The following is a 15,894-nucleotide window of genomic DNA, read 5'->3' as shown; positions in this document are numbered from 1 at the left end:
CCCCCCCATCCCCCCCGCCCTTTTCTTCAACATTTTCAAACATCCCACAACCATGACGAGGTATCAGCCGCCGTCGGCGTTCGAGTTTTATCACCAGTCACCATCTTCTCTCGATACGAAACCTGTGTTTTCCGGAGACGACGAGATGAGTGTACTGGATGATAAGATCCTCGAAACCACGTCAGATATCTCTTCCATGAACGACCCAAGACGGTCATCTTATGATCACACTTCAGAGGATTTCTCTCGAAGAAATTCCGTCTGGTCAGATACTCAATCACGAAATACCTCACAAATGTCTACACCTCTCTTTGAATCCGTAAATCCCTTTGGACGAGTAGACACAACGCCGACGGCGAGTTATGGCCAACATCAATCGTGGCCCCTCTCTGCTGATTCGGGTTCGTGCACGCCTACCCCAATCTACGAGCAATTCCCACACGACTACGACGGAAGCTCTACCAACCCATTTGCTGGCGGTGCTGTTGGTCCCGTCAACCTCGTGCCCTTCTCCCAGATGCCATTTCGGCCTGGGTCGACCTTCCCTCAGTCTGCTGCGACGCCAATGTCTCCCCAGTCCAGCCAGGGCTGGGTTTCAGGGACGTCAGAATCGACCGAGGCGCGCTCGAAACCCATCCGGAATACCACATATCGGAACGGTTCCCCGCTGCATATGCGGCGGGACGGCATCCGGAAGAAGAATGCCCGTTTCGACATTCCTGCTGAGAGGACTCTCAGCAATATTGACATGTTGATCAGTCAATGTACCGACGAAGATGAGATCAAAGAGCTGAAACAGCAAAAACGTCTGCTGAGAAATCGACAGGCAGCGTAGGACACCCTCTTCCTCTTTCTATTCAACCCCCATCCTAGATGAAGCAGTTACCCAAATTAATGATTTGAATAGACTCGACTCCCGACAGCGGAAGAAGGTGCATACTGAACAGCTCGAGGAAGACAAGAAACGGTCTTCTTCTCTCATCACAGAGCTCCAAGATGCCCTTCGGGAGATGAAACTCCGGGAGGCGGAGTATCTTCGGGAAAAGACGGAAATGTTCGAACGTGAGCAGCACCTGCGGGGGTATATCGACCAGCTCCACATGGAGAAGGAGGAAATGATCCGCTCCCATACTCTTGAGACCGGCGAACTTCGCAAGAAAAATGTTATTCTTCGAGAACACCTGGATAAAGCGGAGCTCAACGCCCAGCCAGCTACCAACGCTACTTTCCGCAACGAGTTCTCTGATTACGAGAACATCGCCATGGAGAATACTCCTTGGGATGACTTCTCAATTGTCAATGAGTTCTCTCTTGACACCCATAACTCCTCCCTCGTCCGCACTCCTACCCCCATACCGGACAACACCGCACTCATGGCTTCCAAAAAGTCCGACAAGTCTACGGACAAGCCTCCAGGTCATACCGAATCCTCCCCCTTCAGCTGGAATACGTTTTACATGTGTTTGCTTTTTGGGGCTTTTATTGCATCCAATAGCAGCTCAGTCTCGACTCCTGCTATCCCGCCCCTCTCGGAAGAGTACCGAGCGGAATCAGCCAACGTCCTACGAGCTGTTCTTGCATCCGCTGATACAATGGAAGCTGCTCAGACCCTCAACTTTGGAACCATTCCCGGTCCTTCCGTTTCCACCACCGCCGGCCTTCCTACCACCATTACCGGTGCGGAAATGGCACGGATCACTGGTGGAGGACCAACATCTAGTCTTGAAGATTTGCACCACAATCTAGTCGCTCCCACTAAGCAACAAGAGGAAGAGCAGATCTTCTCTCTTAGCACCGAAAGGTATAGGGCTCTTACTGACTTGGAAGATGAAGGAGGAGACTTCAAGCCTCCCCCATCGAATTTCCAGCAAGCCTATGCCTCCATGCGAAGCTCTGGCCTGCAGCATATGAAAAATGCTCCTGACATATATTCACGGTCCTTATTATGGGATCGTGTTCCGGAGAAGGTGGTTCAAGATTTTAGGAGGATGGTGAAGCAGTATGGTGTTTCTGATCCTGCCAAGGATGAACAAACAGGGGGTGTTTGCCAATCATGATATTTATTTTTGCGACAGACAGCTCATCTGTTCGTTGTTTAATCTTTTCCTAACGAAGAGCAACGGATGCAAAACTGTACGATGCCCTTGAGCATCCTACTACGCTCGACGCGACCCTGACAATCTTTCTTATGTCTAACGAATCTCTCCTACTTATATCGATATGCGTTTTTACAACCGTGGTTCATGAACAGCATTTACGAGCAGGCATTATAATTTTTTTCATTTGTTCCATCTTATTCGGATTCCTCTTTTCAGCAAGACAGGGAAATGGTCAGGATAGCGCGCATATTTCAAACTAATTTTTTTGGTCGATTTCTTTCTTTTTTTCCTTCTCGGAAACCAGACCTGCTAGATGTGACCGCAAGGCGAGAAATTTAAAGGGGCGACTCTTTTTTCCTTTGCTTGCCTAATACACCTCCTATATTATGGGCGACCACCAACCAAACCAGACAACAGAAAGAGACGACAAACTGTTCACCCGGGCAACAAACAACGGATGAACGAACGAGCGAGGCACCCCGCATGTTTTCTATGTACTCTCCTCCTCTACTAATCCAACTATACACACTACACCTTGCAATTTCATTTGTCTTCAAATTATCTTCTTGGGTCATTCTCCTCGCTGCCCAAGTCCTTCCGACGAGCAGAATTTTCCCCCGCAAGTAACAGACTTATCCACCGCCAGAACAGACGGCCTATACGGCTAAGACTCACCCCACGGTGCTTAACCAGCAAATTACTCTCTTTTGCAAACCCTTCCTTTCATTTTGCTATATATTTATGCACTGTACAACCCTTTCTTTGTCCCCATACCTCATTTTGCGGATACAAAGGTGTTACCACAGAAAGGAAAAAAGATCGCTACTCTTCTTCTCTCCAAAACCCAATCCAGGAGAATTCCGACCAACCTATCTCTTTTTGACAGGGATTTTTGACCATCTCTTGAAAAATTATTCTTCCTGTGTGAAACTATATCTGGCCATTTATTAGCGATTTATGTGCATTTTATCTTTCCTGGGGACAACTTTTTCTGTTCCTTTTTCTCTCTCTTTTGGATTTACCTGTTTTTGTAATATGTCCACCTAGCTTGCCATTTAAACTGTTGCTGTGATTCTTCTTCTTTTTTCTGCCTGCATACTTTTAGCCCCCTGCCTTGCCCTGCCTTGCCATTAATGTTCATGACACCTTGAGAACTTTTGTTGATTATCATTATCTCTTCCTGTTTCTTTTTACCATGTCATTTGTCGATAAGCTTTTTATTGTTTTATGTGTTTATTTCTAGCGATTGCGCATGGTCCCGGTTTCTTTACTCTTCCCTCTCCCTCTGTTCCCTTCTCTTCTCATGATATGGATTTGGTTTCGAGACCAATCCATCTTTATGTCTTGTCGCATCCTTTGAAATGTTTGCTTGGGACCCCATTTTATTTGCGTTTCTTCCTTTTTTTTTTTTTTTTTTTTTTTTTTTTTTTTTTTGTGTGTTTGCCCTGTTTAATGACATGATTATGGTTACGATTTCTCATGAAAGATATGAAAGATGGCTATGCCTTCGGGGCTGGCAATGCTGAGACGCGTTGGAGGGTATGAACGCTGTTTACGATCATCATGTCCATCTTACTTCTTTCTCTTTACTTCTTGACTCCAAAAACCTTTTCACTCGTACCATTCTTTTCTTTCTCTCAATTGACAAAGCCAGCAAAAGGATCCACTCCCTAATTGGTGATCATTGGATACCTCTTTTCTGGCTATTTTGAGAGAATCCTTTTCAACTTCCCCTTTCTCTACCCTCAACCACTTACCTTCTTTGGATATATTCTTTCTTAAATTTAATTATAATCAATCATTCATGGAAATTTACTCTTTGGTTCTGTTGTAATCTTCTTTTTGCCTATGTGATTCTGTTGTTGTGTACAGAGCATATCCTCCGTAGTTGTAAACGAAAATTAACGGAAGAATTAAATGAATTCACGCAAATAGGATCACTAGTTAGATGATAAATATATAGTTACCAGGTACCAGCCCAGATATTCCAAGCGAGACAAGCAACCCTATACACATCCATTCATAAAATCCGCGAAATCCAAACCTGTAAGTGATAAAGAAAAGAATAAACCAACAAACCAAAATGCCGCCCTGCTATACAAGCATAAATCCTTCACTTCGGATTATACTTCTCCTTCCATATCCTACATAAAATAAATAATAAACCATTGGTCAGCAACGATCCAGTCAGTTTGCATAGAAGAAAAAAATAAAAAAATAAAAAATAAATAAAAATTAAAAAAAGAAACAACTAAAACAATTTTTAACGAGAGCCTATCAAGACCCTCTGATTCTCGCAACTTGCGACTATGCAGCAAACACACTCGTATATCTCCCCCTCATACATTGATTTACAGACAGGCGGACATATACAAACATGCACATGCGACATAAGGCCTCGAGAAGCTAGCAATTCGCGTGCCATATGTGTCGTATGTTCGTATGTTCGTATGTTTCATTTCGTCCGCAAATGTGCACAATGTATGGGAAGAGAGATAAATGGCCGATTTGTTTCGCGTTTCGCGCGTTGCGATATAAGTTGAAGCCTGGGCTGGTGGTTGCGATTGGGACTGGAACTAGGCTGGGCGGAAAATATAGAGGTACGAGGTATGTATGTACAACACCGGTACAAAAGCGTGCAGAATGCAGAAACAGGCAGCATGATACGAAGATATGGATGCGGTTTGTGATTTTTGGGATGGGGATGTTTGGGATGGGGATGGCATAGGAGCAACCTGAGAGGGATTATGCAATGTGATGTCAAGAATCAAGTGCAAGCGAGTAAAATTAATACGGGAAAAGGCCAGCCTGTAAGATAGGCCAACATCGGATGTGGCTGCTATTTCGCGTGGCGTCTTGTTTGCTTGCTTGCTAGTATTGATTGGAGAGCCGCTTTGTTGGTTTTTGTGCCTGGGTCCATGCAGGTCGCGGCAGGGCTTTAGGATGTGTGCTTCTTCCCTGATGGAGATAGGAAGGAAAGGAGTCCAAGCCAATGGATACAGAAGAAGGGGTGCCGTGTGAATGTGATGAAGAAAACGGTGATGGTTATTGAGCTATGGAGGTGAAATAAGGGAACAAAACTTACCAAGAATTTCCTAGCGTCTTATTTCCGTTTTCTTCTGCGAGGCGGTAGTATTTTGCGGCCATGTACTAAAAATATATAAAAGAGATGATTTGAAACAGGATTAGTATTGGTCGACTCAAGGTATTTTCTGTTTCCTGCAAGGGGAGTAAAATCATAGAGCGAGACACTAGGTAGGGGAGGGGGAGGAGTGGAGAGCTGATGCGATGGCCAATGAATAAGGCGGGAAAGAGTAAATTTGGTAAACGTCGGGGCCCAAAGCCCAAGGGAAAAAGTGAGGGAGGGGAAATATAAAAAGCATTGCTGCCCAGCGGTGATCCGTGTGTGACAATTAAGAGCTGTATCCGAAGCTCTGGTTGGTAGAAGCTCCCTTTGCTTCCGAAGCGTATCATGCAAGGCACTAGGCCAGTGGTAAATCCACGACAGATTCAGCCTCACGAGCACAGGAGCCTGAGGCAAATAAAGTGGCGGTGGAGAACTGTGCTTTATTTTTTTTTTTCACTCTCTGTCTCTGCCTCTTTTCGCATGGACACTCAAGTAAAGATATTGACATGCGAAATAAAATGAACAGATGGATATTGATATAAATGAAAGAAGGCGCAAGCGGTTGAATTCTTCTCTCGCCCTTCAATTTTCTTCTGACTTACCCTATCCTTTTTTCCTCCAAATCCTTCCAAGAAGCACCAAGCCGCCTCATTCATGGCGTCCGTGTCTCCTAGATTCGCTGCAGTCTCATAGTAATGTCTAGCGGCGACAGAATCTTTGGCGACACCCCAACCGTTGCGGAAGCAATTAGCCAATTCATATATCGCAAGCACAAGCTCGCCTTTCGCGGCTCCGCCCTTTTTGATTCCCGCGCGCAGAGCTTCTGCTTCGATCAACGCAGAGTTGGCTGCTGCTGCGGATATATAGGTTACGGCTTCGTCGGGATTGGGTGTACAACCCCATCCATGCCTAGAAAAGGAATATGTAAGAGACTGGGCTTTTTATCTTCCAGGGTTGGGAGTGGACGTACCGGAGAGCCAGGCCGTAGAGCACCTGGCTTAGCGCATTGTTTGCACCATTGGGATCAGCCAGTTTGCCAAACATCCGGGTTGATTCGATGAGCTCTGTTTTGAAGAAGAGAAAATAGTTAGTTAGCCAATGCATTATCCTGGCTCTAGATGTTTGTATTAAATCATCCATCTTTCTCGAATATGTAGCTTACGTCCGGTTTCATGTAATCGAATCGCTTCTTGGATACTTTCCTATATGACATAGAGAATCCATCAGCAATGTTCCAATGTCTATCGATAGCAAAAGCCATCACCACCCCATCTCCGCTTCAATTTGAAGGCCAAGAGGCAGAGTAATACGTACATCACCTTCCCTCTGCTGTTGTATATCACCCTGCGGCTGCGGACTGACCGACCTCACACCAATCCCTGTCAAGGTCCCCTGCACCAACACCGTCGCCCGCTTCTCCCACTGCGCCTCTAGTTCTTGCGCATCACCCGTGTCCGGCCCGATCTGCGGGAGGTCTGCGGGGAGCAGTCCAGAAGAAAAGCTCGCGGCACGCGACGAACGGTTCAGATGCAGGCGCTGGGAAAGAGGGCGTTCGTCCTTTTCACTGCGCGACGGAGATCGGTCATTGTTGGGAGAGTTCTCGCCACTAGCTGCGGAGGATACGTTGGAATGACGACGGAAGCGCGAGAAGCGTTTGCGCGAGGTTGTGGAGGGCGAAGAGGTTGTAGTTGATTGGGATTCGGATTGACATTGGGATTGCGACTGGGAGTTTGGATGAAGGGGGTGGGCGTGCGAGGAAGGGTCGGATTGGAGATTTGTGTCTTCTAAGCTGGGAGGATGGATGGGCTCTTCGGAGACAGTGTCTGTACGGATGAACTTGAATTCTGGGTGTGGTGGCGGAGGATCCGGCGCTTGAGGGAAGGGCTCCTGTTCGTAGAAACGCTCAGGATTCTGCTGCCGCTGGTGTTGTGTGTTGGAGTTAGCTGAAGAGATGCTGTCGTCCTTTATCTTGTCTTTCTTTTGGAGGAAGCCTTTGAGCGTCATGGCGTTTTGTGTTCACTTTCTTTGCTTTTTCTGCGATATTTATGGCGGGGTATTCGACCATTGAGATTTGTTAAATGGATACAATAAAGTCGATATATACAGCGGAATAAAGTAATAATAAATGATATCGCTGGTTATAGTATATCTTTATCTATTTGTTTTCAAGAGGAATAGAACTTGACACAGATGTTGGATAGTTATCTCCACCATGAACCTTCAAGTTCAGCTCTGGGGTTTGTGGCTGTGTGAAGGAATCCGGGGCGAAGTAAATAAGTACGTCTGCAGAATAAGAAGAAACAAAACAACGGGCTCATGTTTACTTACCTCAAAATCAAGGAAATGATCGTGAGATATATATGTGGAGGAGTATGGAATGGTTCGTAGGTAGGGTTTACTGGGGAGAGAGCTTATTTGGTGCAAGCAATGCCGCTCTTTGGAACTTCATATCCGGGATAATTTCTTTGCGCAATGTTATGGCATATAACGTATCTGAGATTCAAACTGCCCCCCATTCCCTCTATAATGAAGATATACGCTATAAGAAAAGAACGCTGTAATCAAGAATATAATAAAAATTGCCCGAAACTGGGCAAATACCCGAAAATTCTCTCTATCAAGACAGGCTGTCATCAAAAAGACCAGGCCGAAGACGCTGTGTGCTAGATACCTGTCGACATCTGTAATCCCCGTGGCTCACCAGAAGGGCATTGCAAAGATCAAGGAATGCTTGCATATGGCCGGGAAGAACCAGAGCGTATGCTTATGTTGCTTAAAAGGAATCTTTGTGGGAGGAGCCGTAGCGCCCCCGAGACCTGCGGACAACGGACCTGGCCAGACAAGAAAGCCATCGCTCAGGAACTCAGGAAAGCCTTGCTCTCCTTCTCTGCTGTACGTTTCGCTATTGAACCCGACCCTGCAGCAGCCTTCCGTGGCCCTTGGACAATTCCAGGGTTGTGTTGACGCATTCAACCCCTTCCCTCCCCAATTCCTTCCGAAAGTCATTGCCATAAATCTTCAGCGCCGGCTTCCGCTTCCCAGACAGAGAGACTTTCCTTGAAGAATCCAACAACATATCCCATGTTCGCCAGTTATTGCAGGTTCAGGTTCTTCTTCGTATTTCATCCTCAAACTGCCCTCGCTTTTATACCTTAATATACCCAGATGAACCACTGCCATCGCCATAATCATCCATCGACATCAATACCATTCCATTTCCCCTTCCACCACCCAATATAAACTGCCTCTGAAAGCTGCTGGCATATCTAATTATACTCAGCCCCCAACTTGCGAATCCAATTCCGAAAACCAAGCTAGATAACCGACGATGTTTGGTGTCCCAGGACAACCATACTTTCCTATCAGCCCATTAAATATCAAGTATCAAGTGGTTCAAAACCTAGGCAGAGAGGGGGGAGGTTTCAACGCGGGCATCGAAGTCGTCCGGCGCAGGGTAGATGGGCTAATCTGCGTCCGTAAAAATCTCGTCCTGAGTCCGCATTCAACGCCCCATCACTGGCAGATGGAGGCAAACGTGATGAGCAGACTGAGCGGCCACCGAAACATCTGCGCGTTGATCGAAGATTACATCTTGCTCGACCGCGCCGAACTATATATCGAGTACTGTATAAAGGGCACCCTGCATGATTTCGCGACATACATGAAGAATCGGAACATTCAAGTCCCCGAGTCATTCGTGTGGCATATGCTGTTTGGAATAGTTGAGGCGTTGGGCTGGATGCATGGTGGTTTTGTTAGCGGATATGAGATGTTTCATGCCAACGTGTTGTGCTTGCAGGGATGGCTGCCTGTGGTGCATAGGGATATTAAGCCGGATAATTGTTTCCTCCAGTTTTCCCCGTACGGCCCTTTGGGCTATCCAACGGTCAAATTGGGTGATTTTGGTCTGGCTATCCACGCGGGGGATCTCACTGGACTAACTGAGTCGAGCGCGCGGCTCTGCGCTCCCGGATGGTACGCGCCCGAACACCCGAATTGTAGCGAATTCAGCGATGTTTACCGGGCTGCAACAGTAGCCCAGTTCCTGTGCTTGCCCGACTGGAACGTGGGTATCGCTAGGCAACTCCCAGGTAATTATAGTGTAGGCCTAAACAGCTGCATTAGACTAGGGATGCAGGAAAACGTGCTTAATCGCCCACTTGCTGCAACGTTGTACAGGATCATGTATTCCCGGACCGACGTCAGTGGAGACTGGATTACAGTTCCCCCACAGGCATTCAAAGATCTTGGAGTATAGTTCGTCTATTTTTACAGTCAGCAGGGAGGAGACAAAACGACAAAAAGTTCTTTTGATATATATATTATTGGTGACAAAAGCGATAAGAAAAGGAAGAATTAGCGGAGTTATTTCAACGACAAAAATAATGGCTTATATTGGATTGAGGTTTTGTACACGGAGGTTGAAAGGGAGCTAGCTCTATGATATTGATCAATAACTACTGGGGCTTAGCAGCAAAGATTCCTGCCGTTTATATGTTAGCAAAATGATTCTTGTTCCAATAGATTTGAAATGGACTTCTCTCCCTGGATTTTAAATTTCAACTGCACTTACTCTCAACATCCGTTACGCTCTGTTGCAGAATCTGCTGAATGACCTTGGGGTTCTCCAACTCTTTCTGGACCTTGCTAATGACGGTCTGTGCCAATTCGCGTTGCTGGCGGACCTTAACCTGCCCCTCGTACTGCACCCATGAGTCAAGAACCTTTTTCGCCTCAGCGGCGAGAGCAGTGCGCTGCTCCAACTCATAAGCCTGCGCCTCCAATCGAGCGGTTTCCTGTAAAGTTCCACATCAGCCATTATCCATTTTACGAGCCAATTGAACAAAACACAACATAAGGAGTAGTCCGCATACCTTGGACACCTCGAAAAGGGCCTTGGTGATATCAACAACGCCGCTCAATTGCTTGACGTTCTCAATCCTCTGCTTAACGGCATTGGTGTGATTGGCTCTAGCGCCATTGAGGATATCCTTCTGCTTCTGGATCTGAGTCTCGGCCCACTCCTTGTACATGGGTCCAGCCATCTTAGCCACACCGGCGAAGACACTGAGGAGACAGAATGCGGCGACGGTCTCCTCGCTGAAAACGTAGAGCTCATTGCTGATGGCGGCGATGGAGAGACCGGCTCCAGCGGAGAGAATGGCGGTCTTGGACACTAAGCTGTTGCCTGGAAGAGCATCGATGATGGACTGGGCCTTGGTTTTAGGGTCCTCGGTGGGTACATTGGACACGGACCTGGTTGATGTGAGAGTGGTGGCAGCCGCTGGGATGGTGCGGGAAGAGAGGACCGGACGGACACGGGCGGCGCCTGGGATCAATCAATTAATGGTAGTTCCAAAAGACAGACTGGACACAAAGCCATCGGGGCACAGGAACATACAAATGGCACTCTTAGCCAATCTCGAAGCCATTGTGATGGGATGGAGGATGTGGAGAGCGGCGGAAGGTTTGATATTGGGGGGTTTGATGCAGAATGGCCGAGTCAAGTTAGATGGAGGCTCGGGTGGGAGAGCGCACTAGGCTAACTCGGGATTAGCGGCACATGGTTGCCCGACTTTCCATCAAAATTTAACCAAAACGATGAAGAGTAAGGTACAAAGAGAACAGAGCTGCAATAGAAGAGTTGCGTGCTGTCTAGGGAGCTGTTTATATGCCTGCGAATATGACAGGCCTACTGGACGGAGGCCATGTTTCTAAAAAGCGGAAGAAGGATGCTTCAGAGCACAAGGCGCAATCATCCAAGCGGAGAGCTGTTGCAGACGATGTTGAGGAAAAGGGAAGAATAGAACAGCTGGAGAACCAGATAGCAGAGTCGCGGAAATACTATAACAATATTGTGACATTGCTGTCTCTTTTTATCACAGAAGATGCTACCAAATCACCCAATCTTACTGCAGCGCTCTCGCTGTGCAGGGTATTCTGCCGGTTAATAGCCGGAGGGCAATTCAACAAATCCAAAGGTGCAAGTGAGCAGGATTTGATATTGGTTGCTTGGTTGAAGGAGAGGTATCAGGAGTATCAGCATGGCTTGATTACTGTTCTGAAAAGGGCAGATCCATCAGCTCAAGTATGTCCCTTTTTTTCTGGAGCAATTCTACCATTCGAGGAATGTGAAACTAACGAATCTCCTAAATAGATTGCAGCGCTCGCGCTTTGCATGCGCCTAGTTAAAGAACAATCCGTTAACGGAGGAGCTGGAGCTGAGATAGGCGTATGGAAGGGAGGCTATTTCAGTGACTTAATTGTCGCCCTCATTGAAACGCAAGATGGAGATCCGGTGCGGTCTGAGTTCGTCAAAACGTTCCTGAACAAATACCACGATGTCGCATTTTATACTCTTCTTCATCTTTCGTAAGTCATATATGTTATGTGGATTTCTGCAGCCTTTACTAACAACTGGCTTCTATAGAGATTATGCATCAAGCCAAAAATCCACCCAATTCCTCGACGTTGTCATATCACTCCTATCAGCCCTCGGTCAGCCTCCATCACCAGACCACGAGTTCGAGAACTTCTATTGCGGCCTGTCCAGCGTCGGCCAAAAGCACAAATCCACTCTTCTCTCCATCTCTTCCTACAAACAGCGCGTACAAGCCGCCTGGCTTGCCGTTTTGCGCAATAATACTCTCAACGAGTCCCAACGCAAAACTCTCCTACGGATGATGTCCCACGCCATAGCCCCTTGGTTCCTCAAACCAGAGATGCTCATGGACTTCCTTACAGACTCCTACGACCATGGCGGTTCAACCTCCCTCCTCGCACTCTCAGGCCTCTTTTACTTAATCCAAGAAAAGAACCTTGACTACCCCCAATTCTACCCAAAACTCTACTCCCTCCTAGACGCGAATCTGCTCCACTTCAAGCATCGCTCCCGCTTCTTTCGCCTGCTGGACACTTTCCTCTCCTCCTCCCACCTCCCTGCAACACTTGTCGCCAGCTTTATAAAGCGACTATCCCGACTCGCGCTCAACGCACCACCAGCCGCCATCGTCGTGATTGTTCCTTGGATTTACAACCTGCTGAAGTCTCACCCAACCTGCACGTTTATGCTGCATCGGGTCATGCGCGATGACTTGCAGTCAAACCTGCAAACGCACGGCATGCCCGACCCCTTCGACCCACTAGAACCAGATCCGACTCAGACCGGCGCGCTAGAAAGCAGTCTCTGGGAAATCCAAACTCTGCAATCGCATTACCATCCCAACGTGGCTTCGCTGGCAAAGATCATCTCAGAGCAGTTTACGAAGCAGGCGTATAACTTGGAGGATTTCTTGGATCATTCCTATCAGGGAATGGTGGAGATCGAGTTAGGGAAGGAGGAGAGAGAGTTGAAGAAAGTGCCTGTGGTGGAGTTTCAGATTCCGAAGAGGATTTTCACGGATCGGCTGTTGGAGGAGGATGGAGGGGTTGATGGGGAGGCTGGAGCGTTGGTGAGGAGGTTGTGGGATTTTAACTGAGCCGGGTTTAAACACAGGATGCACCAGATATGATACACGGACGTCTGTTTATATTAGAGGTTAATACACAATGAAACTCTCAAAAGACCCCGTTCCAAGAAGCTTAGGGAACACAAAACATGCACTCATTGCAGAGTTTCGCATCTCGTACAGATGTGCCCTGCCATTCTATTTCTTGTAGATTTGACCTCTTTCAAGGCACAGATTAAAATGAGGTGAAAACGAATACCAATTCGATTATTTATTACCATTAAAAGAAAGACAATCAACTCCCGTTATCCAGTCTAAACGCCGATGCAAGGAAAGTGAGACAGACAAACAGATTGTAAAAAGGGGGAAACATAATACCAATGGAATGCAAGAGTATTATCAAAACAAAACTCCTGGTGAAAGAAAAAGGAAAGGTGATTCTTCTCTTATCGCACTTATACCCAATGACAGAACGCAACTGGGAAAAGTCGGCCCCAATCCACAGCCATATCTATCCCATCACCAACATTTTATGGGATAATCTCAATTCCCATTTCTGAGAGGACCTCTTCTGACCATTCTCCCGTCGTGGCCGTTTCGTAGGACGGACACAGTTCCAACGCCTGCGGTTCCAGCTCATCTTCATTCACCAATTCTAGTTGTTCCGCGGCAGCTTGCTCAAGGGCGGACCGAAAGTCGCTGCTGAATCCAGGACGCAAGATCAATTGAGGGTCTGCACGAACATACTCTCGAGCTTCCGGTCGCGTAAGACTGAGTACATCACGCTCCTCCGCTTCTGGATCACCGGGATGATAATTGCCAGTGGGGTCCACGACGAAAATGGCGCGTTTCAGATCATTGAACAAGTCATCAGATATATCGACGGGGATAGCTTCAATACTTAGTCGCAGGTCTTCCAGAATAGCTGTGACATACCGTTCTCTGAGGTTTCGGTAGGCGACTGTCTCCTGCTCCATTAGCTGCCAGCATCTGATGATCTGCGCATCTGTAGTTGCCCTTTCGATATCCGCACCGATCTTGTAAGAGAGGTCAAAAAGCTCCTTCGCGATAGACCGGAAAATTTTATCGATTTTCGGAGCAACCCGGACGATCGTAGCACAGATCGCTTTGGCAAGTTCTGGATCGTATATTCTGTGCCAGAAAGCCACCCAACTACTCATTCCAATTCTTGATTTCCGCATTCGTGTCAATTCTAGCGCAAGCAGAGTGGCGCGGCAGTTGCTGAGGACGTATTTTGCATTCTTTCGCGCCTCGAGGACGGACGGTGGAACGGACGCATAAGCATTTAAACCGAGTGATCTGTCGACAATCTCTATGCCTGAATCCGCTGGTGAAACCGCACGACAAGCGATAGGATCGCTTTCATCTCTAAAGGGGGTATGACCTATCGAATTTGCCCTGGTGGCCTGTGGGATTGAACCGGCGCCCCGTTTCCCAGGAGTATTCTGCAGCCAGTCAAGGAGCGGACTGGGTGTCTTCGACCCAGCAGTATGATGGTCCTGTCGGCGAAATAGATAAGACATAAGAAGGCGAGAGACAGGCAGTGGAGTATAAAATGAATGTAGCGAAAGCAGAAGAATAAGAACAAGGTGGAGCAAATCCAAGTGAACCTGAAAACCAGCCGCACAGAGCGAGAACAGAGACCCATTAAGCAAAACTATGAAATAGCTAGAAATAGCTTCAAACGAATGGACAGCATAATCTGATTGGTGAGAAGAATAGATGAGATTAATAGAGATGCAATCATAGCGAGTCCTTTTTAAGCTGAAATCAAAGACAGACAAAAATCTGCAAGTTGTTTTGGCTGGTTGGTCTGGTTCTGCGGTGGAAGGAGTATCTAGGTATATGGTCCCTCTTGGGCCTCTGAAATCAGAGAAAGTGCAGCGCCCCAGCCATGGTCAGAGAATGGACATTTAACCGGTAACAGCGGTGGATGTGGGTACACGAGGGATACGGAGGATATCTGCGGACTTCTGCTATGGTTTTTCAGTGCGTTTTGATTCAGATGTCTTCTGGAGTTGAATGTGGCTGAAGTGGTGACGTCATGTCCTATTTCTGGGAGATGATGAGATAAGCTTTGACTGTCAACAGGGAAAAAGCGAGAGACAAATTTCAACTGAAACATATATAAAAATAAAATGGTAAGACGAGCAAAAGAAGGGATTTAAGGCAAGGGCCAGTTCGGACTAATAAAGCAGCGTACATTACTAATATACCACAGGCAGGGAGCCACAGAATGTCCCTGCGTGGACACACACAAATACACACAAAACGAGGTCGGGTGGGGCATTGAGCGAGGTCGGGTCGTCTGCTTCCTGAGTCCCTCGCGTAGATATATATATCTATCTATATATACACATGTGTGTGTGTGTGTGTGCCTGTGTGCGCCTGTGTGTGCCTGTTGTGTGTATGTATTCGATGTTTTTGGGTCCAATGAACGGCTTTCTTGGTTCAGCTGTCATAAGGCTGGAGAGCCAATCAGGAACCAACTAAACTAACTAATTTAGCCCATCTTGCAAATTCTGAGTAAAGCAATGTAATTGGTAGATGTAGAGACTCAGTTCGCGGACATCGCAAGCCAGATATTTGCAAGAGAGTGGTGGTGCCATTGTTTGGGGGGAAATGCCTTTCAGCCTCAGGAAGTGGGGCATTAGCCCTCAGTTCACTAGTTGGTTACCCTGAAGAGGCGTCTTGGCTGTATGTCTTTCCCCATCTTCGCGGGGAACGTCAACGAACGACACGGCCCATCTACCGACTGCTATGGCCAGGAACTTCTCCCGCTGCTCCAGACACAATATCCTCTCTTGCCACCAGGAAAACAAGGATAATGTGTGGTGCTTGTGCTGGTGCTGTGTTCCTCCGGTTGCGATTTGCCACCCCCTTGGCTGTTACTCCACGCATCCAGCATCTAGACATCCCATACCTGAGTATATCATCCCACCACCCCCAACCTTGATCTCTGGTGTATTACCACATATCTAAATGACTAATGGCGGAAGACCAATGAACGCTTACCCGACTTCAGAAGAGACGACGGAGCCTTTTCTTATGATTTATTCCCTGATGCCCTTCGGATTTTCGAAGTTCCCCAAATCTTTCGTCTGTCGCTGTATGTTGAGTGATCTCGAAGTCATGACTGGAAACCTGTGTTTTCGTGCCCCGTTTTTCCTAACCTAGGTACTCTCGTCCTCGGCTAGTT

The 15,894-nt window shown here is 47.2% G+C and overlaps 6 protein-coding genes across 6 annotated transcripts; 3 read left to right on the top strand and 3 right to left on the bottom strand.

Moving 5' to 3' along the window:
- Positions 1-52: 52 nt before the first annotated feature.
- Positions 53-2,057, top strand: PAAG_04842 (hypothetical protein; the record flags this gene model as incomplete). The annotated part of the gene is made up of 2 exons (XM_002793267.1): positions 53-831; positions 908-2,057. The coding sequence occupies 2 exons, from the start codon at positions 53-55 to the stop codon at positions 2,055-2,057; spliced, it is 1,929 nt and encodes a 642-aa protein (XP_002793313.1).
- Positions 2,058-5,581: 3,524 nt separating this feature from the next.
- Positions 5,582-7,230, bottom strand: PAAG_04841 (hypothetical protein; the record flags this gene model as incomplete). Its single annotated transcript, XM_015845392.1, has 5 exons — positions 5,582-5,659; positions 5,829-6,135; positions 6,197-6,290; positions 6,389-6,428; positions 6,541-7,230. The coding sequence occupies 5 exons, from the start codon at positions 7,228-7,230 to the stop codon at positions 5,582-5,584; spliced, it is 1,209 nt and encodes a 402-aa protein (XP_015699618.1).
- A 1,324-nt stretch (positions 7,231-8,554) lies between these two features.
- PAAG_04839 (hypothetical protein) lies at positions 8,555-9,484 on the top strand (the record flags this gene model as incomplete). Its single annotated transcript, XM_002793264.1, has 1 exon — positions 8,555-9,484. The coding sequence occupies one exon, from the start codon at positions 8,555-8,557 to the stop codon at positions 9,482-9,484; it is 930 nt and encodes a 309-aa protein (XP_002793310.1).
- Positions 9,485-9,785: 301 nt separating this feature from the next.
- On the bottom strand, positions 9,786-10,658 carry PAAG_04838 (ATP synthase subunit 4; the record flags this gene model as incomplete). Its single annotated transcript, XM_002793263.2, has 3 exons — positions 9,786-10,022; positions 10,101-10,555; positions 10,628-10,658. 3 exons carry the CDS (start codon positions 10,656-10,658, stop codon positions 9,786-9,788), a joined length of 723 nt encoding a protein of 240 aa, XP_002793309.2.
- A 251-nt stretch (positions 10,659-10,909) lies between these two features.
- PAAG_04837 (CBF/Mak21 family) lies at positions 10,910-12,704 on the top strand (the record flags this gene model as incomplete). Its single annotated transcript, XM_002793262.2, has 3 exons — positions 10,910-11,314; positions 11,384-11,598; positions 11,657-12,704. 3 exons carry the CDS (start codon positions 10,910-10,912, stop codon positions 12,702-12,704), a joined length of 1,668 nt encoding a protein of 555 aa, XP_002793308.1.
- Positions 12,705-13,204: 500 nt separating this feature from the next.
- Positions 13,205-14,218, bottom strand: PAAG_04836 (hypothetical protein; the record flags this gene model as incomplete). Its single annotated transcript, XM_002793261.2, has 1 exon — positions 13,205-14,218. One exon carries the CDS (start codon positions 14,216-14,218, stop codon positions 13,205-13,207), a length of 1,014 nt encoding a protein of 337 aa, XP_002793307.1.
- Between the last annotated feature and the right edge of the window lie 1,676 nt (positions 14,219-15,894).

This window comes from Paracoccidioides lutzii (assembly GCF_000150705.2).
Source record: "Paracoccidioides lutzii Pb01 unplaced genomic scaffold supercont2.12, whole genome shotgun sequence".
Lineage (NCBI taxonomy): Eukaryota > Fungi > Ascomycota > Eurotiomycetes > Onygenales > Ajellomycetaceae > Paracoccidioides > Paracoccidioides lutzii.
This window is presented reverse-complemented; position numbering and strand designations above follow the sequence as displayed.